At 41.9% G+C, this 27,358-nt stretch overlaps 1 protein-coding gene across 1 annotated transcript; it reads left to right on the top strand.

The window, feature by feature from the left end:
* The first annotated feature begins 14,470 nt into the window (after positions 1-14,470).
* Positions 14,471-22,340, top strand: FAM110C (family with sequence similarity 110 member C). The gene is made up of 2 exons (XM_014869538.2): positions 14,471-15,721; positions 18,934-22,340. The coding sequence occupies exon 1, from the start codon at positions 14,588-14,590 to the stop codon at positions 15,680-15,682; it is 1,095 nt and encodes a 364-aa protein (XP_014725024.1). The 5' UTR covers positions 14,471-14,587; the 3' UTR covers positions 15,683-15,721; positions 18,934-22,340.
* The last annotated feature ends 5,018 nt before the right edge of the window (positions 22,341-27,358 follow it).

Here is a 27,358-nt window from a genome sequence, read left to right as displayed (position 1 = left end):
AACACAGAAGGACCAGTTAGAATATAGAAGTCTATCATGCTGATATTCCGAGGAAACTGATTTCCCTATGCATAGGCATCTGGTGTCATTTGAGTCACAACAGGATATATAAAGTGGCATCATGGAGCCATCAAATATGGCACATATCCTGTAAAGCACCAATTTCCTTCCAGATCAGCAGCTGGACATCCCTCAGGCAGCTCAAATGGTGCAGTCTACATCTAAGCATCTGAACTTCGGTGGGCTTTAGGGTGACCCACACAATTGTCGAGTGATTGTGTTGACTAGACCTCCAGTGGCCATGGGCACAGTTTAGGCTCATGGCCCCTACATGGGGACACAACATTTTGTCCTTTGCTGAACCCCACTCGTACTGTTAGGTGAAAGGAATCTGTAAAAGGCACAGTCAGTGCATGTAGGTACATAGTAGGTTATTAAAAACTTATTGATCATAGGATTTCAAACTCTCCTGAGTGGAAAGCTTACTGCAGGCACAACAGAGAAGTGGACAAAGACTAAGTGATGGTTTCTCCCCTCAGATAACATGCCAGGTTTTGAAGATTTAAGGTGAAACACACAGCTCCTGATGAGAAAGAGCTAGTTTACTGATCTGCCTTGACAACATAGTACACCTTAACTGGACTGTACAGAAATCAGATACTATTTCTGCTGGTTGCATTCCAGCAGAGCACTGCATGGATAAATAGCTCAAAGGAAATGTTGTTCAGAAGGTGTGTTCAGTGCCTTTACTAACCTCAGTTTCTTTGATGCAGTTAAGTGATATAGTGATTAAAGCCACTTGCAATATTTTAAGATTAAAAAAAATCAAATAACAGTTTTATCTCTTTTACCATTACTCTTTTCCAATCCCCGTGCTCAGGAGAACTTGTAGTTGACAAAAACTCATTGTTTCTGCTGGCTAGTAAGAAAGCTGGCATCAGGCCCTATTTAAGGTGCAGCTGTCAGGGTCTCTGTGCAAATGTCCTCAGTGACCACTGACCAAATGGCCACAACCTGCTCTACAAACAGTGCACTAAAGACCACCAACTTAGAAGCTGTGTTTACAAGCACAACTCTTCTACTTGTAAACAAAACAAAACCTCAGTGACTTCTTACAATGAAGTCAAAATTTCCCATAGATTGTTTTTAAACTAGATCTGGCCCCAGGAAGGAATGATCTAATCAACAGAAGTGAAGAAACCACCTGGAGGATGAACTGGATTGTAGCTGCAGTGAGCGTGGAGTCCCTGGCAGCATCCTGCTTCCAGCACAATAATGCTGCTGCAGTCTCTGGAAAGGCCCTGAAGATGCTCTCCCTCTACAGCACACACACACAAACACGTGTCCACAGCAAGGAAAGGGGGACAAGCTCTGTCAGGCCATCAGAAACAAGAGACTGGAGGTCAGTTTCTTGTTACCATCTTGGGCAAAGTCATGCCAGAACTGGGTGCTCTGGGGGCCATGTGGGTGAGGTCAGCAGACAGCTCAGCCCAAGGAAAGCATGTCCACCAGCCTGCTACCCCAGCTGGACCAGGTCACATCGACTGCCTGGCAACAACTGGGATATAGGGTGCCCTGGTACTTCTATCAAATAGGATCCCATCCAGGAAATCTGGCATCATGCTGAAGTACAAACCAAAGTGCAGTAAAACGACATGATCAGGAGACTGGGTAGAAAATCCCTTAACTGAATTGAATAAAAACTGATATAGAAACTCCAATGAGTTACCCCTGTAACTGAGCTCTATGTGCTTAAGGTCCCGCCTTGCCCTTAGCCATCAGATATGGCTCTCTTCATTTAATTGCTCATTAACTGCTATTTAAAATAAAAACCAACAAGAAAACCAAACACATTTTCACAGCAATCCTTGCACTTATGTGTGTGCATTTTTCAATAGAGATGCTATCTGTCTTTGGAGAGTTCCTGCTATAAACAGAGACCAGGACACAACTGTTTTGTTTTTCTCTGTGAGAGAAAATTATGATTTGCAGCATGGGGCTCTTCCTGAGGGGCAGGATGATGGTGGAGGACTCCAAGTGTCCTGGCTGTGTGGCACGGTGTACAAGCTGGTTCGTGACAGGGCAGGGAAGGCAGCCAGCTGTTCTCTGTGGGGGAGCAGGGAGCATCTGCTGTTCTCCTGGAACAGCCCAGACACAGGGAAAGAGCAGAGCCAGCCAGGGCCCCAGCTGGGGAGTCATCAGCACAGAGGGGAAAGCAAATGCCTCTCATCAGGCCCCAATTAGCACAAACGTGATTAGAGAGGCCACCTCCCCTGCAGGCTGCTGAATGCTTGGCCAAAGACAGCAGTGAGGGAGAATGATAACAGAGGGGGAGAGCTGAGAGGGAGAAGGGAGTGGAAAAGATGGACAGCAGGGCTTGTGTGCTCTGAGATAAAATACCAACCACATTATGTAGGTAAATGCATTTCAGCCTTTCCCAGAGCAATGACTGCCAGTAATCTAATACTCCTTACCTCAAGCCAGACAGAGCTCCACAGCAACTCAACTCTACTCTGTCTTGCTGGCAAAGAAAGCAAACCTTGCTGCTCTTGTACTGAGAACACAGCCCCCGACCATTTCCATGTGCTTTGCTATCATTTCTTGTATTGAGCCATAAAGACTTTCATGCTGTGGGGCCAGGATTCAAACCTGTGCAGTGTGCACCAGGACTGTTGGTTGGACCATCAGCATGAAGCAGGACAAATATTGTTCATATAAATGAACATTGTTCATATAAATGAGCCCTCCAGTTTCCAACAGAAGGAAAATTCATAATCATATGGAGAAAAGTGCATTTTTCACTGAAGAGGTCAGTGCTGGCTGTGGAGGGTGGTGAGCCCTGTTAAGAAGGTGAGGAGGGCAGATGTAGACCACAGCCTTCATGAGGTACCTTCTAAGGGGTGAGCTGTGGTAGTGCTCTATTTATACTCATCAGCTAGAAGAGACCCTCACTAGGTAACAGCTCTGCTAGCAGAAGGATTTGGAAGTGCCACCATTTAAAATTGTGGGTAAAAGAGATTTGATTGTTCACTTAAAATATTGTCTATTATCTCTCTTTCTTGTCTAGAAAAGGAAAGATTTTTTTTCTTTGCTCTGTAGAGCAGTGTGGAGTTGGAAGTTGATTTTGCCTACTGATATCCTTGCTGATCATCCTTTTTTGATTCCTAAAATCCTTTAAAACATAATAAGGCAACTTAGTGACCAAAGCATATTGTCAGCCTTTTCAAAGAACTTTATAGAAGCATAAAAGGCAAAGCTCTGGCATTGAAGCTCAGAGATGCAACCTCACACTCTGATGTTGTATCCATTTACACATTCAGTGTTAGGAATGCTTAGACAGTATGAACAAAACATAAACCTCTCAAATAAGACAACAGCAAACTAATGTGTGCATATTTTGTCTACAGTACTTTTAAGCTTCTAAAAAGGTTAAATAAATATTAAATTATACTTTACTAATTCATTCACTTCAAATTATTTAAAAATAAAATACAATTAGTTAAGTAATAAGTTAAGCTCTTTACATTATGTATCTCCTTTCAAAAGCCTTTATAAAGGTTAATTGAGCATTGACATCTTTGACTAACTTGACAGGATGCAAGTTATTTTTATTTCTTGAGAGTGTATCTCTGAGCAAACAAACTTGCCTGATGCCTCATGTCCTTATCTCTGACTGAAGTCAGTGGGAACTGAGCTGTTTATAGCTTCAGTGATACACAGAAAGCCTTCATTTTTGCATGGAAACCTACAAGAACACAATTGTTTTTCAATATCTTGGCCTATCTCTTCACCTCTGCCATGCTCACATAATTTCAGTTGGCTGAAGCAGGAGTCTCAAGAAGGAAGGAAAGAAAAGCCAGGAACATTGTGGTCTGGCAGATGACTTTGGTTTCTCAACAAGTCTGTGCAAGTGTCAAGTGATTCACAAATGGTTCAGCAAATGTTGTCTCTGCTGAAATCAGATAAGGGTCAGCTCCAGGCGCCACATGAAACACAGGAAGCAGAGCCAGTGCTGGGATTGCAGGGGCTCTGGAGGATGCAAGGTCCTGCTCTTTCCCCTGGAGAGCTGCCCCCATTCCGCAAAACATCTGCAATGGCTGACGAAATGACTTTGCTCTTCCAGCCTCAGATGGATAGCTCAGGATAAGAGATGTGCTAATCCAAGCATCTCCCCTCACCATGAGCCAGGGCTGACTGTGCTTGGTGCAGAGGGCCAGCACCTTGCACAGGAGCACCAGGAGGCCCAAGAGGAGACTCACATTTTGTGTGACCCTGTGTTTCAGTGCCTGGCTGCACACAGCTTTCACCTCCTGGGAAATGGCTTTAGTTCAGTCTGGGCTGAATGCTCAGCACTACAATATTGGATGGACCAAATTTTCTCTATATATGGGGTTACTGGGAGAGCCACACACAGTGCACAAATCCCCAGATTAGAAAACTTAATAATCATGATGTTTTGGAAATATTTTTCCCTGGTTATCCAGAATGCTAATCTGAATTACCAGATTATCTGTTCATTACTTAGTACCAGTCTTAAACCAAAGGAACAAGGATTTCAACTAACTTTTATTCTACAACATACTGCATGACTTGAGTTTGTGTGTTAATCCTTACTTTCTTCCCTTTAATAGAATTTTTGACACAAATCCTGAACAGGACAATAGGATAATCAAATACTTTCACAGAATCACAGAATAGTCTGAGTTGGAATGGACCCAGAAGGATCATTGATTCCAGTTCTTAAGTGAATGACCCATGTAGGGATTGAACCCATGACTTTGGTGGTATTAGCACCATGTTCTACCCAACTGGGCTAATCTCATGTAAAAGAGAAAAAAATCCACAACAGTCTAATCATTAAAATATTTTAGAAGTGTTTTTTAGGGGGGAGGGGGGGTGGTTTTTTGATGGGTTTAGCAGATGGAGTAATGGAAGTAAATTTCTAGGAGAAATTAAAAATACTATCTGCAGTTACTCTTTAAGAACAAGAAATGACTTCTATTAGGTCTACATTACAGGCTCCCTCTAAGTTCAGCTTATAGTAAAATAGCAGAGACTTACTATTCAAAGCCAAAGAACAATAAACTGGAGTTATTTTTCTCTCCAGTCAAGTCTCACTTTCAGTGGGGATAGATAATTACTTTAGGCTGTAAGTAAATAGCATATCACATTTATTTGTATATCAGTTGATTTTAATACTGCTAGAATTTTTTTATTTTATGCCTAACAATATAGGCAATTTATGGACCTTTTAAATACACAAACCAGAAGCCTAAAATCTATATAGAAAAACTAAATTAATGGATCACATTAAGAATGGAAATTAAATAAGTGTTCAAAATATCATATTAACTTTTTTTTTTTTTTTCCTTATTCATCGTGTTCTGCCAAATCTTATCAGTCTTTATATAATCCTTCCCCACAACACTATTTTTAGGTCTAGGTCACAACCTGTTCTGGTCTCACAACTGAGCCTGATAGGAGAAAGAATTTGGACTAGAGACTTTGACTAGAAGACCTGAATTCAACATTAATTTCTCCCTGACCCTGTGATCTGTGCTGGCTCCACTTATTCCCCTCTGGAGTGGAGGTGTGCCCATAGGCTACACCTACACCTACACCTACACCTACACCTACACCTACACCTACACCTACACCTACACCTACGCCTACATCTCCTACACCTACACCTCCTACACCTACACCACCTACACCTACACTGCCAAATCCCTCAGGACCTGGTCCTGGGCTCACCCCCATGCCCACGGTGGAGAGGGGCACTGGCAAGTGAGAGCAGACCATGTGTGGTACCATGTGTGTACCCACACTACTCCTACATCCACCCCATACCTCTCTGCTCCAGACTCCTGTGTTATTCTGAGACAAAATTATCGCCTGTGGGAGTGGCTGAGGGGTCATTTTGTCCAAAACATCTTAAAAGCCAGGACTGTGCTTGTTCCAGAGGATGAACTATCTGTGCTGGAGATCACATGCTACGTACCTGAGGGTGTAGGGTGAAGGAGACCGAGGGCAGAAGGAACCAAACCTGGAGGAGTCCTTTCCAGGTATCCTTTTGGAGTGGCTCTGGGGGTGTAATCTCTCTGAGCAGCACCTAGGGGACTTGCCTGTTCTGGAGAAGGGTGACTGGAAGCTCCAAAGCAAAGCCAGTGTGGAAATGAGTGCTCACCTTCCCTCCCTGACCCCCTCACATCGCTCAGGTCACAACCCACCCCTTAGTTCAGTTCATCACCTCACAGCTCAGGCTCTAGTAAAGCCCAAACGGCCTCGGCATCTACTTCAGAAATCCAGGAAGCTTTTCCTCTTTTATATTTGTCTGTAATAGTTATCTTAGAAAGACTTAAACATATAGGCTAGCTTATACAGTTGGTGCCATAAATAAAATGTCTGTACCAGCTGTACTTGTAAGAAAGGAAAATAACAAGAAATAGATAAACAAAGATTTTCTGACAGATGAATTCCTGGATGGACACTGAATAGTCATATGGGATGAATTATTAAAATCTCCAACCCTTTTCTTCTCATTAAATCTACTTTTTCAACTGGGGTTTTGCATCTTGCTAGCACCTGACTTAAAGTTTGCAGGGCAGGGGTGAACCAGTTCATGGAAGAGGTCTGGACTATTGTTTCCTAGAAAAACCTGCAAATAAGAATAACTATGTGATCCTGCCCACAGCAGCTGCTGCATCAGCATGATAAGATCTTATTGAATCTGTAATTTTATTTAATGTAGCTGTTGCAACATAAACCTAATGAAGCTTGAATACTGGGGCTTATGTTTATTTGTTTTGTATAGCTTTGGAATTGATATAATTATACAGAACAGCTAAGCTATTTTACTCTCTTTATCCAAGATGTTATTTAATCTTCAGAGTCAATCAGATTAGAACAAATCTATTATAACTTTCAAGATAAATTCATGTACATCAAGAATTTGTAGTCAGGTCATCACAAGAGTATTGTGAATGTTCTGTTGTTATGTGGAGCTCAGGTGATGTTGGGGTGCATTTAGAAGGACTCTGAAATGCAAAGGGCAAGACAAGGCTCGATTTTACCACGTAAACAACTGTGTCAGAGAACCCACTTGCAACACAGATGTTGCCCAGCTTAGTTAAAACACAGTTCTATAGTGTAACAGAAACTTACTCCTCTCCCTAAACCAAAGCTGAAAATTATCGAATAGACTCAGTTGAACTCACAATTACCCTATGCATACAACTGCTGCATGTCACAGTGAATATCTAGAGAAGGTCAGACTATTAATTAAATTCACAGTGAGGATTCAGAATTGCATTTGTGGGCTCAGATTTATTCTCTGATCTCAAGACTAAACCAGATATGATTTGACATCATCTACACTATTTAACTTACTTGTTAGCCAAATAGGATAGCTGGGAATAGCCAATAGCCTGATTCCCAAAGCCAGGCTAAGGAGACAGAGCCTATCTGTTTCCTCTGTACATACAGACAGGGCAGGGTGCAGGCTTCCTTTTAGGCTTGGAAGATATTTGCCTTTTATGTCTGAACTGTACAAGAGTCCTTTAGGAAGTGACAGAACAAACCACCACACCTTCAGAGGTGTAGTGACTGATGACTATTAAATGTAAACGTTTGTCCTTGGCAGGGCAACTGTCTTGATAAATTAGTTCATTTTCTCATCTAAACTCTGAAAGGAGCTCTTGCATCAGCAAACTGAAGGAGACCTGAAAATACTTAAAAAGCAAAAAAGCTGCATTAATACATACAAGCACATTTATCAGTTTTTCTATATTTTGATATTTCTTGTGTCTAAACAGTAAAGGACACCCTTTGGAGTCCTTATACAGCCTGTATTCCAACATTCCCCTTTAATTATCACATGTCCATCAAGAACTGAATTGCAAAGCCACATGCATAGAGATCTAGGAAAGATTCTAAGCACTGAAAAATCATAGAAAACCATAAGGTATCTCAGCAATGAAGAGCACTGGCTCTTTCTGTGGAAAGGTAACATGCAGACTTCATTTGCCAATGACTTCTTGGGAGACCATGCAAGAGCTCTTCTGGCCTCAAATTAATACATAGGAAGTACAGATAAAACACAGTTCTCCATAGATTTCATAAGGACAGAGACTTAAATTTGCAATCACTTGATAAGAAATAATGAATGACTGCTAGCTGTATCTTCAGAGAGACTACAGGAAACCCTTGGGAAAGAAGCATCATGATCTCATCCAATTTGCTATTGAAACCTTAGACAGACGATGACAGACTTCACATGTTATATATATCCATGCATTCCAAGTTCTGATACTGTGCCCCTTTGGTGATATTTCCAGTGTTTTGGTGTTTGACAGATGGGTTCCTGTCCTGGAGTACAAGGCAAAAATGTGTGTTCTATCACCATCTGTTGAAATGTGGGAGGGGTGGTGATCCTTATCTCTGTGGGAGATATCCTCTGCTGATGTGCCATCTGATAAGATCGGGGGATGATCATCGTTATCTTTTCACAACCCATCCTTCCTCCAGAAGATATATTCTGTTAATGGGCCATTAAGTCCTATTGTGTGACTGATAAGATTACATCATCCCATTGGGAGATGCTCCAGCCAAGGGGAGGAGCCAAGCCTTTCCTACCTAAATAAAAAACTGAAGTTTAAAACACCAAGACAGCCCTTTCCACTGGATCCAGAGGAAAGTCGAACCTTTTCCACATCATCGCTGGACCTTCGGAGGAAAACTGCACCTTCTACAGGAGCACTGCTTCAACAGAACCACATCTGACATCCAGGAGGATGCAGCCACCATTTAATGGGACTGCTACCAACACCCTGACTGACAGGGTGTCAGGGTGTATTCTGACTCTGTCAGTCATTTTTCTTTTATATTATTGCATGTATTTTACTTTTTTTTTCTCTTTTTGTGATTTGAATGCACATCTCCAGTAAACTCCTTAAACAACATTGAAGGTGAGACTTTTTCAACCTTCCCTGTTTAAATCTTTCCACTTTGCAAGAGAAACTAAAAATCCATGAACTTCCTACGTGCATGCACACTAGATTGTAGAATTAATATCTTCTGACCATTACCTTCAGTATATTTCTAATTAGACAAGCAAAATATAAATGTTTTCAGCAACAGAACCTGAGTGACAATGAACTACACACCCACACTACAACTACTGTGTTGGGAGGCAAGAAACTAAGTTTTAAAAGTTTGATGCAAATCTGGGAGGGGAAGGTTGTTTCTCACACTTGCCAGGTGAGTACCACAACTACCACAATATAAATTACATGTAACAGACAACTGGCAATTCTGTCAGAAGTTCAATAATCAGTGACCTTCCATATTCTTCCTAATCTACCTGTGTGAGAATACACAGTGGAATTCACGGAACATAAATATACACTGTATCTCTCACCTGCTTAGGCCCACAGATAGACACGTACTGCCTTGACACAGCAGCAGCAAAAACTTTGCCCTGATTGTTTTAGGCATCTGCCAGGCAAGCAGACAGCAAAGACGTGACACAGATGCTGAAAGTTCCCTAAAGCATAAGGGATGACTTTAAACTCTTTATGTGTTTTAGCTTTAGATTAGGTGAAAGGGTTTTTCTATGATCAAAACCAACTATACATGAGACTAGGCCAGCAGGAATTTACAGAGGAAAAGTGTGTGGATAAGTATGCTGATGGCTGCAGCAATGCTGCCTATAAAATTCATAAAGTATTTAAGAAGTGCCCTGACCCATCCCTGCATTGGGTGAAGTGACTGTGTATGTCCTGGGTTGGTTGGCAAAGGGTGTTGCCACTGAGAGGCAGTTTTAAAACTGCCAGCTATGACTGGGCCTATGGGGACCACTGTGAGAACAAGACAGGAGCAACAGTAAGAACCTTTTACTGAGTGCAAAGTTCATTTCGACACCTGTAACACATGTTCATTCATGAAGTATCTCAATTCAAACTTCAAGGAATCCGTTTCAGGATCAAACAGAGTTGTTCTGAGAGTTAAATAACTTACTTCCTTTACAGCATCATAGCTGAATCTTACTGTGAAAACTCTGGTTCTTCCCCTCCTTTCCAAATTACTCAGTGAATTTAATCTGACAGCATGATAAACATATCAGTCTTTTCATATCAAAATATTCAATCTCAATATTTTAACACACACTTAAATATGTTAGGCACCAAACCTGGGTTGGATTTTTTATTTTTACATTTTAGGCATGTGAGAGATGTATGAAAAAAGGAATTAGTGTAGGCTCAGATGCACTGCAGGGACAAGAAGGCATAAAAAGGGAAAGAAGCATGCTATGGCTAGCACCTTCCCCATTGCAACTGCCTGGTGTAATGCACATTGCATTTGTTCTCCCTTTCATCTCTTGTTTTCACTGTGATATTCCATCACTTTTCTTTTGCTGTTTGTTCTAATAAGGCTTCCCATATGTTGCCATGAATCACTGTGATGTAAATTGCACAGTCCCGTTGAGATCCATGATGGTTGTTCAACCTGGGAAGTGGTGCACCTGGGGTGAATTTCCAAAATTCTACTAAAAAATGAAGCCCACTAATGTCAATTTGAGCAAGATGGATTGACTTTAGGAGGAAGATGTTTTCTGATTAACATGCTAAGCTGTTTAATGAAGTAAAAACCCCAAAATCACAAGAGTGGAAAAGGATGCTAAGCAATCTGGCAGTGGTGGGAGAGGCTAAAAGAAGACATACAAGCGATATGGGTCTGCCTCTGTCATACAGCACTCAAACCCAGAGTCTTAAAATTCTGCCTGAAGATATACAGGCATGCCTATATCTTCTATTGTGTGAATCTGAGAGAATTGGGACAGTCACTGATTTCATGTTGAAAGGCCTAAAATTTCCCCACTGGAGACAGGTGTTTGGAAACTGTTCATGTTCTGTGTTATGTTGTGTACATCCCCCCAGTGCAGCAAACAGGACACGCAGTGGCACCACTCAGTGTCACAGCAGAAGTGAATCACCCCCTGATGTGGGCTGCAACACCTGCACTCAGCACTGAGAGCTGCTGGGGAAAATCCTCAGTCCTGGGTCACAGTTGTTCTGCTGGTCCCCAAAATGGGAGTGTCCTATTGGTTTTAGGGCTTGAGCTCCCCTTTCTCTTTCCTCCTTGCCTTTACCTCCCACTGCCACTTCATTTTTGCCCTTTGACCACTATAAATCAGACTGGCACTGACACTGGCAATGGGGTGGGAGCAGTGACAGCAATGATCTAAGCTTTGCACATATTGTACTGTTGCTTGCAGTGCCATTGTACCAGTCCTGTTTCTGGCTTTCCTCTGGCTCAGACTCTAGCAGTGCTCTGAAAACATCCCTTATTAATAAAAACTCAATGAGAAATGGTGTTTTTTACCCCACATAAAATTCAACTGCTTTGTTTTTCGTGATAACTTTAAATGCCAGCTGACTCAAAGGTGTTTTGTAGAACTCTCCTTCTGTGGGAAAACTCTTAGTGTCAGCTCAGGCTTACTGTGTGCAGAACTAGTCTCTCTTACCTTTGTGTAATGCCAGAAGGAGACTGAGGGCAACTGACAGGCTGCTGCACCCATTTTTATTTCCATTTTATTATCTGCAGGCCTGTTCTGGGTCAGGGGCAAAGGTGGTTTGCTTGGGATTCTCATAACACACTCTTTTCCTCTGCTTTCCAGAAGGAAGAAATGCAATGGCTCCCTCCTCTTTGAATACTGTAAGAGTGTATCCATAAATAAAAGAGCTAATTCCAAAAAATACAAATATAAGTATTTCAAATCAGAGAATCATATTTTAAACTGAAATGCACTTCAGTTTTAAGATACGTAACCTAAATACATTTAAAATATCACTTAACTGTGCAGCTGCTATATTGATGTACCTCATTAAAGGGAGGCAGGGTTACAAAATTTTGTTGCTTGCAATGTTTTCTGACCCTGGGAAGATTCTTCTTCCCCTTAAATGTTGTTGTCATCACCCAGAATTCTCAGGGAAAAGTATCTCACATATCTGGAAAGTCAGCTGGAAATTGCTGTTGCAATTTTTCATGAGAAATTTCTTGTGACATGCACTTCATGGACAATGAAAACTCACATCTACTTTTGTCAGTGAGATGAGGATGAAACTGGCTGAAAAATGAAAATATTCCATCAAAGGTCTTTCAGGTATGCATTTAAAGCCAAGGACATTTTAAGAGAAAAGAAAATATATACAATTTTTTTAACGTTTTAAACCGTGTTTTTCCATCAAAACCAATGTTTTTAAATTTGTTTTGTATATCAACTCTAAACACAAAGTTATTGTCCACTGAGAAAAACTATATAGTATTGCAGGGAGTGAATGAACAGCTTTGATAAAGAAATGAATTATAGTTGTTTAATAAGACCTCTCTTACTGATATTTGCATGTGTTCATTTTTTATTATTATTTCAAATGAATGCAAACTAATTTTTTTTTTTACTTTTTAAAGAACTTTTAAAGCAAGTTTTTAAAGCTTGTACAAGACACTAGAATTTGGAACAAACATAAATTAAAATTAATGGAGAAATGTGAATATGTGTTACTATGTTATTCAGTGCCATAGATCTCCATGGAAATTTTTGAAGAAAACGATGAAGGCAGATTTGTCAATATGGGAATGAAACCTTAGTATCTCATAACTGAATTCATTACATCTATCAGCTTATTGCTCAGATTAATTATCAGAAGACATCAGCCTTTTCTATATGCCCAACATCCCATGAAGAATTTCAATATGTAATGATATTAACTACACTCTTACATATCTGTGAATGAACCACTTTAACAGAAAATAGTTCCCTAGTAATAAACTGTGCTTAAACTTTTATTATTGTCTCTCAGTTTTCAAGAATATTGATTTTTAGGTAAGTTATTATGTGAACCAGCTCTATTTCTACTGTAAAAGGAAAAACAAAAGCTCTTTCTCTCAAAAAACGGTACCCATTCTACATATCAACAAGAATTTCACCGTAAGTGATCTCAAGGTATGTCACAAATTTCAGTCCTGATTCAGGCAAGCATTTTATCTGGGATCCTCGCTGTGAACAGGCAGTTCTATGTGTTATGGGGCTTCTGGAGTTCAGACCTACATGTCTAGAAACAAAGATGATGTAAAGTTAAGAGGAAATCCAGAAGTAGAACCATGTTGGCAAGAGAATATTTAAATTTTGTGTGTTTCTAAGAAGGTCTTCACTGAAGAGCTAGCCCAAGCTCTGACTCCACGGTTGCTTGTAATCTTTCTCTTGTCACAGTGAGAACCTTGCTGGTAGCAAAGCCTTGTACCCTGAAACTTTATAACGAGGATAAGGAGGCTCATCTCTTTCTTTCTAAACTTGTTAGCTACCATTTAGTGATTGTAAAGATGAAATATAAACCCATCACCACAAAAGCATTCTAGTATACCCCAGAAGTAACAGACAAACTAAAACGAAACCAAACAAATAAAAAATATGCATAAAAAAACTTGCAGATATAAACTGGCTTTTATTTCTTGTATTAGAACAAAAGTTATCTATCATTCAGTTATTACAGTGCATCTCACATGAGACCACGAGTTAAAGTTGGACTGCCCCAGGTGATTACCTATAACTTAAAAGTCTAATTTTTGAGAGTTTACATTACAGCCAATGGCTCTGTCCTGCCTGTTTAGAATTGCCAGCCGCAGATGGGAATTCTGCTCTATGTTTCTAAAGGGCAAAGATTTGCGACACGCAATTCAGACTGATGCCATTCCACCGCACTTTACACTTTACATGTGCACAGAAGCAGTGCAGCTGTGGGCCAGGGACAGACGTGTCCTGTCCCTGCTGGGCTGCGGCCACCGCCCCGGGAAGGGCAGGGTGCCGCCAACACAGCTGGGGCACAGCTGGAGGCACAGCTGGAGGCACAGCTGGGGCACACTGGGGGCACGGCGGGGGCACAGCTGGAGACACAGCGGGAGGCACAACTGGAGGCACAGATCTGCTGCTCGCCCGGCGTGTCCGGACTCCGCTCCGCCGCTGTGCTCGGGAAGCCCGTCCCGTCCTTTCCCGATCATGCCAAGGTTTCCCGCTGGAGCGCAGCGCACGGCACGGCCGGGCAGTGAGACCGCCGGGGGAGAACGCACCGCGAAAGGTGCTGTCCCCCGAAGGGCAAGATGCGCTGGGGTCTGCAGGGTCAGGCCCTGAAGCAAGAGCGGGAGAGGATGTTCCTGACGGGAGCGAACCCTCCGGGTCCCCGCCGCAGGAGCGGGCTCCCCGCGCCCACCGCAGCGCCGTGCCCCGGGAGCCCCGGCCAGCGGGAGCGGGGAGGCGGCGGGGCCGGGCCCGCCACCCCCGGGGCGGCTCCTGGCTCCTTCCCTGCCCTCCCTCCCTCCCTTCCTGCCGGCCGGGATTGGCTGTGCCTGCCTGCGGGCGGGCGGGACGCGCTGCGCCCCGACGGTGCGGGGAGCGGGGAGCAAGGCCCTCGGAGCGCCCGGGCTGTCCGACACCGCGATTTTCCTTTTATCTTTTTTTTTTTTTTTTTTTACTTTTTCCTTATCCCACTTCCCTCTCGGGACTGGAAGCAGGATCCTCGTCCCTGAGATTGCTATGCCAGCTGAACTCTCCCGGGCCGTGGGAATGCACGCCATCTCCGACCTGCACTCCTCCCTCCCCCTGCGGCTTCTCAACAAGGGGCCCGAGTACCTCCGCAGGCAGCTGGAGGCCGGCAAGCCGGGCAGGAAAAGTGCCGTGGAGAGACTGGCCGCCGACAAGGCCAAGTACGTGAAGAGCCAGCAGGTCATCAGCAGCAGGCAGGAGCCCGTCATCGCGCTCAGCTCAGCCTCGGAGAGCAGCAGCGAGACCTGCTCCGTGGAGAGCAAAGCGGCGAGCTGGGATCGGGGCAGAGGGACGGGCACAAAGCCCCTGGAGCTGGGCAAGGCCGTGAGCTCCTGCCGAGCCCCCCTGCAGCACGGCCCCCCCATCGCCCGCCGCAGCACCCGGAGGCAGATGCGGCCGGATTCCCTGGTGATCTACCGTCAGAAATGTGAGCTTGGCAGAGGTCAAAGCCAGGACAGCCCTCGGGGGAACTTGGTGAGGAGGATCTTCAATGGGTCCATAAAGGAGAAGCAGCTGGCTTCCCCTGAGTTGCCCAGAGTCGTGGAGGACATGGCAGCCACCGAGAGCAATGAGTCTCTCTTGGCAAAAGATGGTGACCGTGAGCCAAGCGACCATGGAGCGGTGCAGACTGTCCCTGTGAGCACTGAAGGGGCAGCGGTGTGTACAAAAGAGCGTGAGAGACCCTCAAAACTGAGTGCACCTCCTGAAGAGGTCAAGGAGGTGAAGAGGAGAGGTCTCCATCGCTCCCAGTCAGACATCAGCTCTCGCTACTCCAAGTGCTTTGCTGAGTTTGACACATTTTTCAAGTACTGTGGCCTGGAGCAGGAGGTCATTGAGGATCTCGGGAGAGAGAACTTCTCCGTGGTGTCTGACAATGTCTCCTTCAAGATCCGCAGCATCAGCGTGGCCACGTCGGAGAGCGAGTTCACGAGGCACAGCGGGGACGAGGGGCTGCTGGAGGACGAGCTCACAGAGCAGGTCCCCAGCAGCACCTCCGTGGTTGAGCGCAACGCTCGGATCATCAAATGGTTGTACACGTGTAAGAAAGCCAAGGAGACCAACAAGGTGATGCAGGAGCTGGCGTGATGATTCACTCAGCATGCGTTGGAGCTTGCTGAACTCAAGGTGTGTGCAAAGCCTTGCCCTGGCAATTTGTGTTTCTCTTTCCTTTTTAGAGAGCAGTTGACTTCTCATAATTTGTATTAGTCTTTTCAGGAAGGGCTGAAGGAAAATGTGTTTTGTTTACCACGTGTTCCATGTATGGCTTTTTTGCAACGCAGAAATCTGTGTTATTGCAAAAAATCAAAATACAAACAAGTAAATGCTTGCAGCTTGCCAGGTTTAGATCAGACCCCCCACAGGAAATTAAAGAGTCAGTGTCTGTGAAGGATGCCTGCACTTTGCAGATTCCTGCTTTGCAAATATCTTATTTCTTTCAATTTCTGCTATATTAAATGCTAGGAAAAAGCCTTAGAAAACTATTCAACCTTTAGTTACAGTTACTTGGATAACAGACTGAACAGTCTACTACTAATTAGGAGTACACTGTATTTATACTGTACTGCTGAAACTATTACTCCTCAGGACTGCACTGTATTTAAACTACACTTCTATACTTTTCCCCTTTTTACTTTCCTTCACTCTCTCTCTTTCCCCTTATACATATGCACCCCCAGGTATCAGGAAATCAAAACTGAATCAGTGCCCTGCTAGTGTTCTTATTTCCTCTGTGGCTTTTTGTTGGAGCCATAAAAGTTTGTTCCAGGTGACCTTCTAGCATTTCACAGAGTTTGGATTTTCCTCTGCAGTGGGTTTGCTGTGTGGTTTGGTGCTGGTAGTTGGGAATGGGTTGTGCGGTTTGCCTTGGTCAGAGGAGTACTCCACTGTTTTAAGCTAAAGATAATTAACACAGAAGTGTGGATCTAGGCTTAGAAATTAATTACTTCTCAGACAGAAGCAGAACAAATTTAGCTCTGGTAAAAGCCAATGTCCTGCGTTTAATAAAAGTGGTGTTTATTTTGCGTGTGTTCTCCTGAAAAAGAACTATATCCATGGAACCTGTGGTGTTGATAATCTATGAGATAAGGGTTTTTCTCCTTCCAGTACATAAAGCCCCTAGGATAACTACCACAGCTTACCGTGAGGTATTTAGGAATTGCATGAGTAGGTCATGATATGAAGGATTACATGTATATTTTCTGACAGTTCGTAACTGGTGCGTGAGAACATCATTTGGTGTAGATACAGCTGTTGGTGGAGCATGTGGGTCTTACGAATGTGGAGAATTGTAGTGCTTGAGCCTCATTCCTATGTGGATGTGGGGCTGTCACTCTAAATTCCTTTAAACCATAGTAGGCAATAATCCATTTACTTGAAACTGGTTTTAATGATGTGAAATTCGGCTCACCTTTAGAATTAGAATTTTTCTCAAAAGTCTGTTTTCTTCCTGCAAGAGGAGGAAGACAGGGAAAGAGCCATTCTACAAAAAGTTTTCAAGGCCATGCTGATAAGAATGTTCTCAGGTATCTGGCTGACAACTTAAAAGAAGTGTTGTTACGTAACAAATCCTTTCACAAATAATCTTAGAGAGAAGAAAGGGCTCTCCTGAACTAATCATTTCTCCTTGCTCATCCTTCTCTGATAAAAGGCCGGGGAGATACACAAAACAAGATGAGGAAAGGTGGTGGTTTTGTCTTGCAGCTGCCAACCTTGCTAAACAAGAGGATGGGAGGCGGATTCCAGCAAGCATGAACCACGCAAGAAAAACAACCAAATAAAAGCCTGTTTGCTCCTGAATACCCCTGATGGGGGTAGGGTCCAGATAATCAGCACAGAGCTGGCTCCAGAAGGAGCAGCTGGTCCTTTCCCCATCTGTTTGCAGGGTGCTAAGCGTGTCCAGCTGCAGCTGAGGCAGGAGATGCTGGTGAGCACCCCAGGGAACATGCAGTCTGCAGAGGAGGTGCTGCACCTGGACAAAGGCAAGGGCAGGAGCGTGGGAAGTACCAGGAGCTGAACCAGTGCAACTTCGCATGGGCTTGGTCAATGGCTTTTTTATTTTTACCATATAGGATAAAATGGTAGTACACAGCCTAACAAGGTGGTGAAAAGATCTCCATGAAATAAGCAGCAAGTTTATTCATGTAATCTTATGTTCATTCTGCAATAGCTTTAATACCTAGAGTAAGGGAGCACTTTGGTAGCAATTTCATTTGGCACCAAAATTTTTGACAGCCTAGGAAAGACTAATTCAGAGGGTCCTTATTTATAAACCTAATTTTAAGAATACTAGGGCTGACTCACAGCTGTTGGATCTCATCTATTGAGTAGTTTCTGAAAACTGAGAACGTACTTATCATTTAGGCCACAGAAGTGGGAAGTTCAGAAAGGTCAGCTAAAAATACCTGTACACAGCACCCTGAATAAAGGACAAGGGTCATCAAGAGTTACCATAAGTTAAATATTACATTTACTGGACAGAATTTAAGGAGAGTTGTTAACATCATATGATTGCAAGGTGAGTCTTTTAGTTCTGGTCTAAATTTTTATTCAGTTTTACACTTTATCTGACAATACAGCATCAAGATGGATATCTATATGTTTTCACAATATCCCAGTATTTGGCTCTGTTTAGTTTGCTTATTAAAGGGCAGTGGACTCTGCTGGGGAGCAATGTACTCTTCCTGATGTTCCCAGGCACATCCTTAGAAGTTCCTGGTTTTTTACAGGGGCTTGAAAATTGTTGCATCTTCTTTGGACAATGAGGCAGAAACCTCATTTCTGAAATCCCAACATTTGTTATGTATAAAACATCTTTCAAGAACTGCAGAGCTTTTATGGGCCAGTGATCATTCCATTCATATTTTATGTTCTCTGTTTAATTTTTCATGAGCTCTTTGGGACCTGGTAGAGCACCGTGTAAATAAAAGAGCTGTTTGATGTATCAGGTTCTTCAGCATGTTTTATCAGAGAGATGATTGCAGAGTGTGGGTTGTGAGCTTCAGAAAATTGAGGTCCTTGGCAAAACGGTCATTGCTGTTTCGTGGTAGAAAGGTGCATGGGATCACCAATGCAGTTCAGTTCCTCTTACTGTCAGTTCTGCTTGATTCTAGGAAGAGGGTTCACTCTGCATCCTCCTTCCTGAGCTGAATCAAGATTATTCAGCCTTGAGTTTCTCATAATTCTTAAATGGGTGGGCATTATTCAAGTGGAAATCTCCAGGGAGGGTAATTTACTATGTTGACAGTAGCCACAGGCAGGTAAATAAAAGTTTTAGAGTATCACCTTGTGCTTGTCTGATGTGATAAATAACAAATGACACTCTTTTTCTTCTTCTTCAGAATTGTTGACTTGGAAGTTGAACAAAACCAGACACAGGAAGAAACTGTTCCCTCATCTGGCTTATGAGTACTTTGTCCAAGTTTAGTATTTTGTTATTTCTTCCTACCTTCGCCCCCATCCCCTGGAAGCTTCACTTTTGTCAAACCCAAGAGTGTCCAAGACTGTGATTAAAAGTGGAGATTGTGAACTGTGCCCCAGCAAGACAGCAGGAAACAAAAGCACCTGGAAAAGTGAAGCTTGGCAGCAGCTGCCATCCACAATACTATTCAACATCAACTCACTGCCTCAGGATGTCATTCCAGGCTGTGACAGAAGGTCTGTTTTGTACACCCACCTCTTTCCAGCAATGAATTTGTCAGCAGTGATGGGGGGAGAAAGTGGGAATGAAGTGGCAGTGACCTCTGGGTCAGTTGCTCCCTTGCAGACAGACTCCACCTGGATGTTCAAAGGCTCTGCCTTACCAGGGCTGTTTGATCAGAGCTCATCCTGACATCATTCACCATCATTTGCTTGGCTGGTGAGGACTAACTGTGGCAGCCTTGTCTGAGATACTTGGCAAACGTTGTAAGCTAAATCCCTGCCAAACTTCTCTTTCTCTGAGAGCATGCAAGCCAAATTGGTGTGCCTTCTGTCCATCTAGTTTGCTCTTGCTAGTTTGTCACACAGCTTGCTCAGCCCTTGGGAAAAAATAGCACCAAATCCTTCTGGGAGCATGGTTCCAAGAAACAGGTATTGAGGGAGGTTTTGCATTCTTTCTGCCTTGCAGAACAGTACAGTTTGTTTGCAGTGTGTGCCTGACTCTGACATGGCAAACTTTGCAAACTTTGGCAGTTGTGATGTAACACCTTTAGTTTTAGGCAGTGCCACACTTCCCGAGTGTGAGTCTGCAGTAGGGCTGTGCAAGGCAGCATCCCTGCCCTGCAAGGCCAGGAGGCATGTTAGGGCACAGCCAGGCCAGGGAATGTCCTGGTGACACCCAGTGTAGACAACACCTTACTCAATATCATCAATGAAATGCTTCATTTGGGCTGCCTGAGCTAAACATGTTGTAAAAGGTGATACTTGGGTCATTAGTGCAGTGAATGAGGCCTCTGCAGTAATTCGTGGAATTTTCTCACTATGCTTCAAACACCCCAATCTGTCACTGCTTTCTAGAAAATAAAAGCATTTCTATGTGGACATTAGAAAACTGCAGAACAATTAAACAAAAGAAAATAAATTAAAAAGGAAAAAAGAGAAAAGCCAAAACTACTTTCCCTTTTATTTTTAGTGATACCCATTTGTGAAAGCTGCCTGACTGGCATAACGTTGACTTCAGCTGTTGTTCCTGCAGGAGTTAAAAGTTTACTTTGTGTTACCATGGTTGTGAAAGAGTTGCCCTTGAAGAGCTCCTCAGCATCAGCTAAATACCATCTGACTTGCACTTCCATGGGTTTTAAAGTGTTTGTCAGTCCTTGGATGGTTAGTTCTCAATTACAGCACCAGTTTGGAAATGCAGTGTCTTCTGTTTCTAGTGTTAGGTACTAAGGCCTAAATGTCTGAAGTTCTTAAGATAACTGGATAATAATTCCAGATAAAATAATTGTTGAACCTACTTTTCAACTGGGAGAAAACTGGTTTGTGTGAGCTCCTTCAAACTTAGAGAGAAGGTAGTATATGTGGATATTTTCTTACATAACAAAATCTTCATCTATATTTGTTACATTATTAGAAAAGGATGATTCTCAGAAAACTTCAAGATGCTGCTAATATGATAAGATTTGTACGCTGAAGGTGCAGGTTTTTAAGGATCATAGTCTAGGTTTATTAGTCAGGAACATAATCTGATGTATCTGTTCTGTTCGTGCTCCCACCAAGGTGCTGTACCACATACATATTTATATATCAGAGCTAAGGAATGCTTTTCTTCAAACACATGGATGACATTTAGACAGCTCAGAGTGCAGGAAAAATTTTTTGAGTTACAATCCAATGCCCTGATACAGGGGAAAATAATTAATTTGTTTTGTTTCCAAGGAAATTTTTTGTTTCATTTTCAAACTTCTGTTTGTTGTTCCTCTGTCAGTTGAGCAGCTTTCAAAAGTTAAGGTGAAAGGTGTATTGCTCATGAGTTTTCAATATTAGGAAGGATTATGTTTAATTTGCTTGAAAATACTGAACATCAGCCTTTCTGAAAATCGATGAGGGTTTTATGACAGAGGTTAGTGAAATCAGAACTGGACCCATTCAGAATACTTTCTTAATCATTCTTTTTGTCTTTGTGGATAGTTCAGTAGGGTTCAGATGACTTTCCATGCTGATGTGGCAGAATTTCTCTGTTCAAACTCTGTAGGAATCCCAAGCACTCCCATTTATTTCAGAAGTGATGTGGACCTGTCTAAGATCTTTGCCTGATAAGCTATAGATTTCTTTTATTTAATAATGCCTTCTGGGGGAGCTAATAATTTACATTTCCTATATGTTAGAACAAAAAAGGATGACAATCTTTCTTTCCCCGTATGTTTTGGGAATGGGTAATTCAGTGCTTTTTCCAAATGATGAGAGCTCTGGTGTTCGTTCTATTCATGTTACTGTTACATGTAAAGTGTTTCCCTTTCTTCTGCTGAGTCTTTCAGTCATATCCTTCAAAATGAGAAGAACTTGCTAATGTTAGCCGCTATCTATCTTTTTCTCAAAAAAAAAAAAATCATCATTTTTTGGTTTGTTTTGGGGTTTTTTACTGTCTGAGTATAAAAGATATCCTTTGGGATGGAATTTTCCTGCTTTGGTGTTAAACTGTGGAAAAGGGGGCTGATGCAGTTTGAACAAAAATTTTAGCAATGGAGTTGGTTTTCCAATTGTCTGGGGAGCCTAAAACAGTGCCTGATGACAAAGGCTAGTCATAAATTGAATTATTTTGTTTGACTAGAACTATGTAAACAAAATAGTCAAATGGGATGGAAGTGTGCAGACCAAATTGCTGTTTACACCCAAGTGTTTCGTGGTTCTCCAGTGCTGTGACAAGGGGCAATGTCCATAGATGTGGCATAACAGCAGAAAGGTACAAAGTCTGGGGTTTATGGCCTGGAATATGGAGATAAGACTGAAATCTTTGCAATATACTGTAAATACTACTGTACAGAAATCTATAAGAAATAGAGATTTTTCTATATGTATATTACTTTTCTAAAGGGTATAAGTGTACATATTTTATGAAATTGGCCAAGCATTACATTAGTGGGGATTAAGCAGAAACTTTCTTCTGGAGCAGGTTGTCCTGCCATTGCCTCCTGTGAAGTTTCTTGCATCTGCTTTTGAATCCTTTGAAATGGAATGCTGGTCAGATCTGATATGGATGTTTCACCATTGTTATGCTTATATTCCTGTGAGATAAACTGTGTGTGTATAAATAAAACTACCACTCTGAGGGGTAATGTTTGTTTTTTTATAGTATGCTTTTATTTTGCTGTCTCCATTAAAGTGCTATTATTTTAAAGCTGAAATCCCATTAAGAAATTAATTTCTCTGTGAGTGAGGCTGATACTCGACTGTGAACATCTGAAAGTGCAATGCATCCCTGAACCATACCCAGACCCCTGGCTGAGAGCTTAGGCACAGAATCTCACAAGAAGGTGGCACAATAACTAATAGCTCTCAATATCAGTAAATTTGAATTATATGAGGCTAAGGCTGTTCTACAACATTCTAATATTTTTTATTTCAGAATATGTCTGATAAGATAGAGTTTACTCCTGAAGGGTACTATTTTTTCCCAAATTTAATATTATATTTGGTCTTGCTCACTATCAAAAGCTATGATGTGCTGCAGACAATACCACATTCATCTTAGGCAGTGTCCACAGTGGGAGAGAGTTTGAAGTTCTGCTTGGAAAATATATTATCTCTAGAATCTTATAAAGAAACTTGTTTGACTGTTCTTTCTATAGAAAGAATTCAATATATTATGCTAAATCTCTGTTTATTTATTTTGTGAAGAAAGCAGCAGAAATAATAGTTGCATACAGTGAGCTTTTACCAGAAACCAATGCACTCCAGCTTCTTAGTTATCATTTTGGAATGGTCTAATCTGCTCAGACTCAAGTGTTTCACCAGCCAGCATTTGAAAGTAACTTGAGGTAGAACTAAAGGATGCTTGCTGTGCAGATTGGGATCTTCCACAAAAACCCAAGAGCAACTTTATCATTGCTGACATGCAACCTTCCTCTCACAAATCCTGGGTGACCTATGTCAGTGCAGGGTATGAAGCAAGTCTGGAAAGGGTGAATACATGCATCCCCCTTTCTGCAGAGGTTAATATCCCACAGCAGGCCTTTGCTCGTCTTGCTGCCTCAGAGAGGACAGAGCCATCGTAGTCAGAGTGACCCTCGGCTACAGCCCAGCTCAGCATTTAGGAACATTGCTCTTAAGTAGTTTTTCAGAAAACACCTTTATCCCATATTCTATGAAGTTCGGTGGATTTCTTCCAGAAGTAAGGTTTGGCAAGCTTCTCCTCTCGGACTGACTGGTGCAGGCAACCTCCAGAAGTCCACAGCTTATCCATCCACTGCTTTGCTTTTGATTCATCTCTGAGTAGTAAATAGGTGTTGGAAAGAAACCAGAAAAAAGGTCTTTCTGGGTGTATTGTAGATGTTGAGGCATTCTGAGCACACAACTGCAAAAGTACTTAGTATCTCCAAGAGCTTTTGCCAAAGCACAGCCTATGTTCAACATCAGGAAAACAGGAAATGCAAATACAAAGTCCAAATACAGGACTTGGCTTCACTCTACAAAGAGATGCCTTCAAATTGTGAGGACGTTTTGTGATTGGGCTGTATTTATCTTAGCTATGTCCCATGGTACTGAAGGGGACTGTCAATTCACTCAAGTATAATGTTGTAAAGAGAGGTGGTAGATGCCCCATCCTTGGAAATAAAATCGGCTTGGAAAGGACTACTCAGCTCATTTTCAGGCAATGATGTAACAGCAGTCTGTCAAGGTCTCCATGACAAAAGGTGTTGAGAATTTTGGTCAATTATACTTGCCAATAAAATTTGTGATGTAGCAGAAAAACAAATAGTATCACAGAAAAAGAAAACCCTCCAGGTTGAAGTCAGCTACATATATCCATCTCTAGGAATCAGTCTAGTTACTGAAAGAGCAGGAAATCCTGTAAAATTAGCTTGCACATTTGTACTGGACTTGAGTTGCCTCAGCAGTTATGATTAAAAATATCTAAGAGCTATGATTGTATGGGTTTCAGAGTTTGCCTCAATCATCAAGAGCTCAACAGGAGTACCAATTTTCATGTTTTTTTCATAGGCAGTAACAGGAACCAGAGGATAGCAATCATCCGCACAAAACCATGTGATTTTTGGTCAGTTATTGATTGGCATTAGAGCACTGAAGCAACAAGCACCGAGATGTAGAGTCACACACAAAGAGGCAGGCACAGCTGAGCACACAAGGGGAGAGCTGCTCCTGTTCCTTTTAGCCCAACCTCTTCTTGCATCACTGGTTTTGTCTTTGGTGACCAGGAAATCTTAACCACTTCCGCAATTACTCATCGGTCTGAGTTGCTCATCTTACACCCTCTCTGCCAGTCCCTTTCCGTGTTTACATTTCCAGTGAACTCATTCATGTGCCAGTCATTATGAATGCCACTGTTCTATTTATCCTCATTCTTGTAAACTCTTTTTTTTAATGAATAAAATGCTTTCAGTTAGGTTTTACACCCTTCTGCTCAATCTTTCTGTTTCTGCCCTAAGGAAACTAAGAACTAATCATGCAAAAAGTCAAGAAATGAATGTGTTGTGTAGTTAAGCAGAAACTTAGAAGATCAGAGACCAACTCTTGTCTTTTTTTCATCTATATAGCTCTTCCTGCATACTTTAGCATATATTTTTTCATTGTTTTCTTCTTTGATACCTGTTTGTAACACCTCATCTTTGGCTTGGGTTATGTCTTCTAGAGGGTAAGTTTTTCAGATCTGACACTCCTCAAAGAGCTCTGAGCACAGCTAATGCAAAATCAAATCCCAAATGACAAGTCTTTTCATGGTATATATAGTTTAGTTTAAACCTTCTAGGAAGTTTGGTGGGGCCAAAAAAGGAACATTAGGACAGTGAAAGCCAATTGGGTAAGCTTTGCAGAACTGGAAAAGAAAGACTGAAGCAGTTCTGTGTGGAACTCGGGACAGCAAGGTATCTCCTGAGCTTCTTGGAAAGTTTGCCACTCATTTCTTGGGAACACATCTTCACTCAACATTTATTTCCTGCAGGAAAGTAAATTTAAGAAGAACTTTATTACATGCAAGAGTCAACCAACACCAAACTATTGGGTTCACCTCCAAACACAAGCTCAAGTGGCTCTCCAGGCATCTATTGGATTTAAGAAGTGCCTCCATCTGCTCTGATAACATGAGAATAGGATTCCATTGTAAAAAAAATATTAAATTCCTTGATGTCAATTACTATAAAGAGGCTGAAAATTGTGTAACTTCTGAGAACAGGCCTTCAATGTAACATTCTAAAACACACTAATAGTCTGGAAACTCCAATTTTCCTAAATTTTCAGGTTTTTAGGTTGTATAATTTTATTACCCTACAGTTGGTAGAATGACCATCTTATTCCTGCAGAGTTTGAGACATTTGTAGATCATCTTATATTACTCTAAAATAATTGCAGAAACAAAGTGATAGGATGGTAGGAGGACTTCTCTGCCCACAGATCGTAGAATCATAGAATATGCTGAGTTGGAAGGGATCCACAAGGATCATTAAATCCAACTCCTGGCCCTGCACAGGACAATCCCAAGAATGACACCATGTGCCTGAGAGTCTTATCATGAACTGTCAAAGAGGATGATTTTCTTGCATGGCCACTTTGTCTAAAATCCCCATTTACCTGTGCTTGATTTCAAACTGCCACAAATAAATTCACCTATCTTCGAATATTTACAACATAAATCAGTGCGGTTTGTATTATGTTAGTATCTTGCTTTACCTGAGGACTGGGACCAATATTAACAACAGTCCTCATGTATCAAATGTCCTCATGTTTGTACAAAAGCAGGCATACATAAAAAAAAAAAAAATCTTAAGTCTGCTAATTACATCTCACTATATACGATAATCTGTACGATTTTTACAGTAAAAATTAATATGATGCAATAAAAAATCATGCCCTGCAAAATGCAGGGAGGTAAGGAAAACTGATTTGGAGGAGTGTTTAACTCCCAAAGTTACATAATTCGATGTATTTTTGTCTATCTTCAGAATGCCCTAAGAAAGGCATTTACAGCCTATCTAATGATTCAGCAGAGCTGGCAAGATCTAGGAAGGTTGCAGTAAATTGCAAAAGAGATGTTTCGTCACAGAATAGAACTCAGATTCTGCCTGCAGTTGGGAGGCACAGGTAACTGTTGTTTTAATTAGAAGTATGGATTTAAATCTATTTGTACTACTTTAACTATAAAATAAAATTGATTCAAAAGTGTTGCAAATGTCCATGTGCTCAATTGTCCTTCAGCAGCCCTCTCTGCTTAGTTTGAGTCAGCTTGCCACAGGGCTCACCTGAACAGAAACAAATGAAAATATTCGAAGCTCTGAAACACTCATTTAGCTGAGATGTGGCCCTGGAATGAGATCTGTGGAGCTAGTTATCCTCCCCAGCTACAAATCCAGCCTCCAAGGTGTGCTGAGTGCACAGGAGCAGAGCCTGGCCACCACCAGCCCTGCTTAGGTGCTGCAGCACATTGGGCATCTTCCCAAGAATTGTCCACCTGGCAGGAGCTGATGGAGGAGTGGGCACTGCTGGGATAGAGGCCTGCTAGGAAGAAAGGTGGTGGACCTGGACCCTAAAAGTGGTCACCAGGGATCATCCTCTCAACTATAGCTGTTCCAGCTTCAGGAGCCTTGCCTAATGTGTAAGTAGAATATGTACCAGTAAGTTAAAGCAAGACAACAGGGTTTCTTTTCATCTAAATGAATGCTCTACCACTTAAAAAATTCTATATTTGTCTCTCTAAATAGATGACAAATCTATATTTCCAGTTTAAGCCCAGCTTAAAATTATTTTGCTCATTCCTAAATTAAAACAAACACTGATCAAGGACTCCTGTATTTGTTGTTGATTTTATTCAATTCTTCTACATAGATATCTCTTCAAGATATATATAAGTACATTTCTTTTTAAATAAAAACTTTTCATAGTTCTATAAACACAGTCATGATCCAGATCTAAACCATCCAAACATTTAAGACTATTCAGGTACTGAATGTGAATAAGAAACGGAAGAACACCAGTTTTTCACTTTACATTTTCCTACAAAAATGCTGGTTTTCACCCAGATTGGCAGTTCAGTGGAGGAGGCAGGAGTGTCACGAGGAAGGCAGGGTATGCAACATGTCTGGTCATGGGAAAGTTCTGTGCTTTGTTGTAGGTGTA

The sequence above is a fragment of the Sturnus vulgaris genome, chromosome 3 (assembly GCF_052056855.1).
Source record: "Sturnus vulgaris isolate bStuVul1 chromosome 3, bStuVul1.hap1, whole genome shotgun sequence".
Lineage (NCBI taxonomy): Eukaryota > Metazoa > Chordata > Aves > Passeriformes > Sturnidae > Sturnus > Sturnus vulgaris.
Note: the sequence above shows the minus strand (reverse complement) of the source record. Positions and strands in the feature narration are given on the sequence as shown.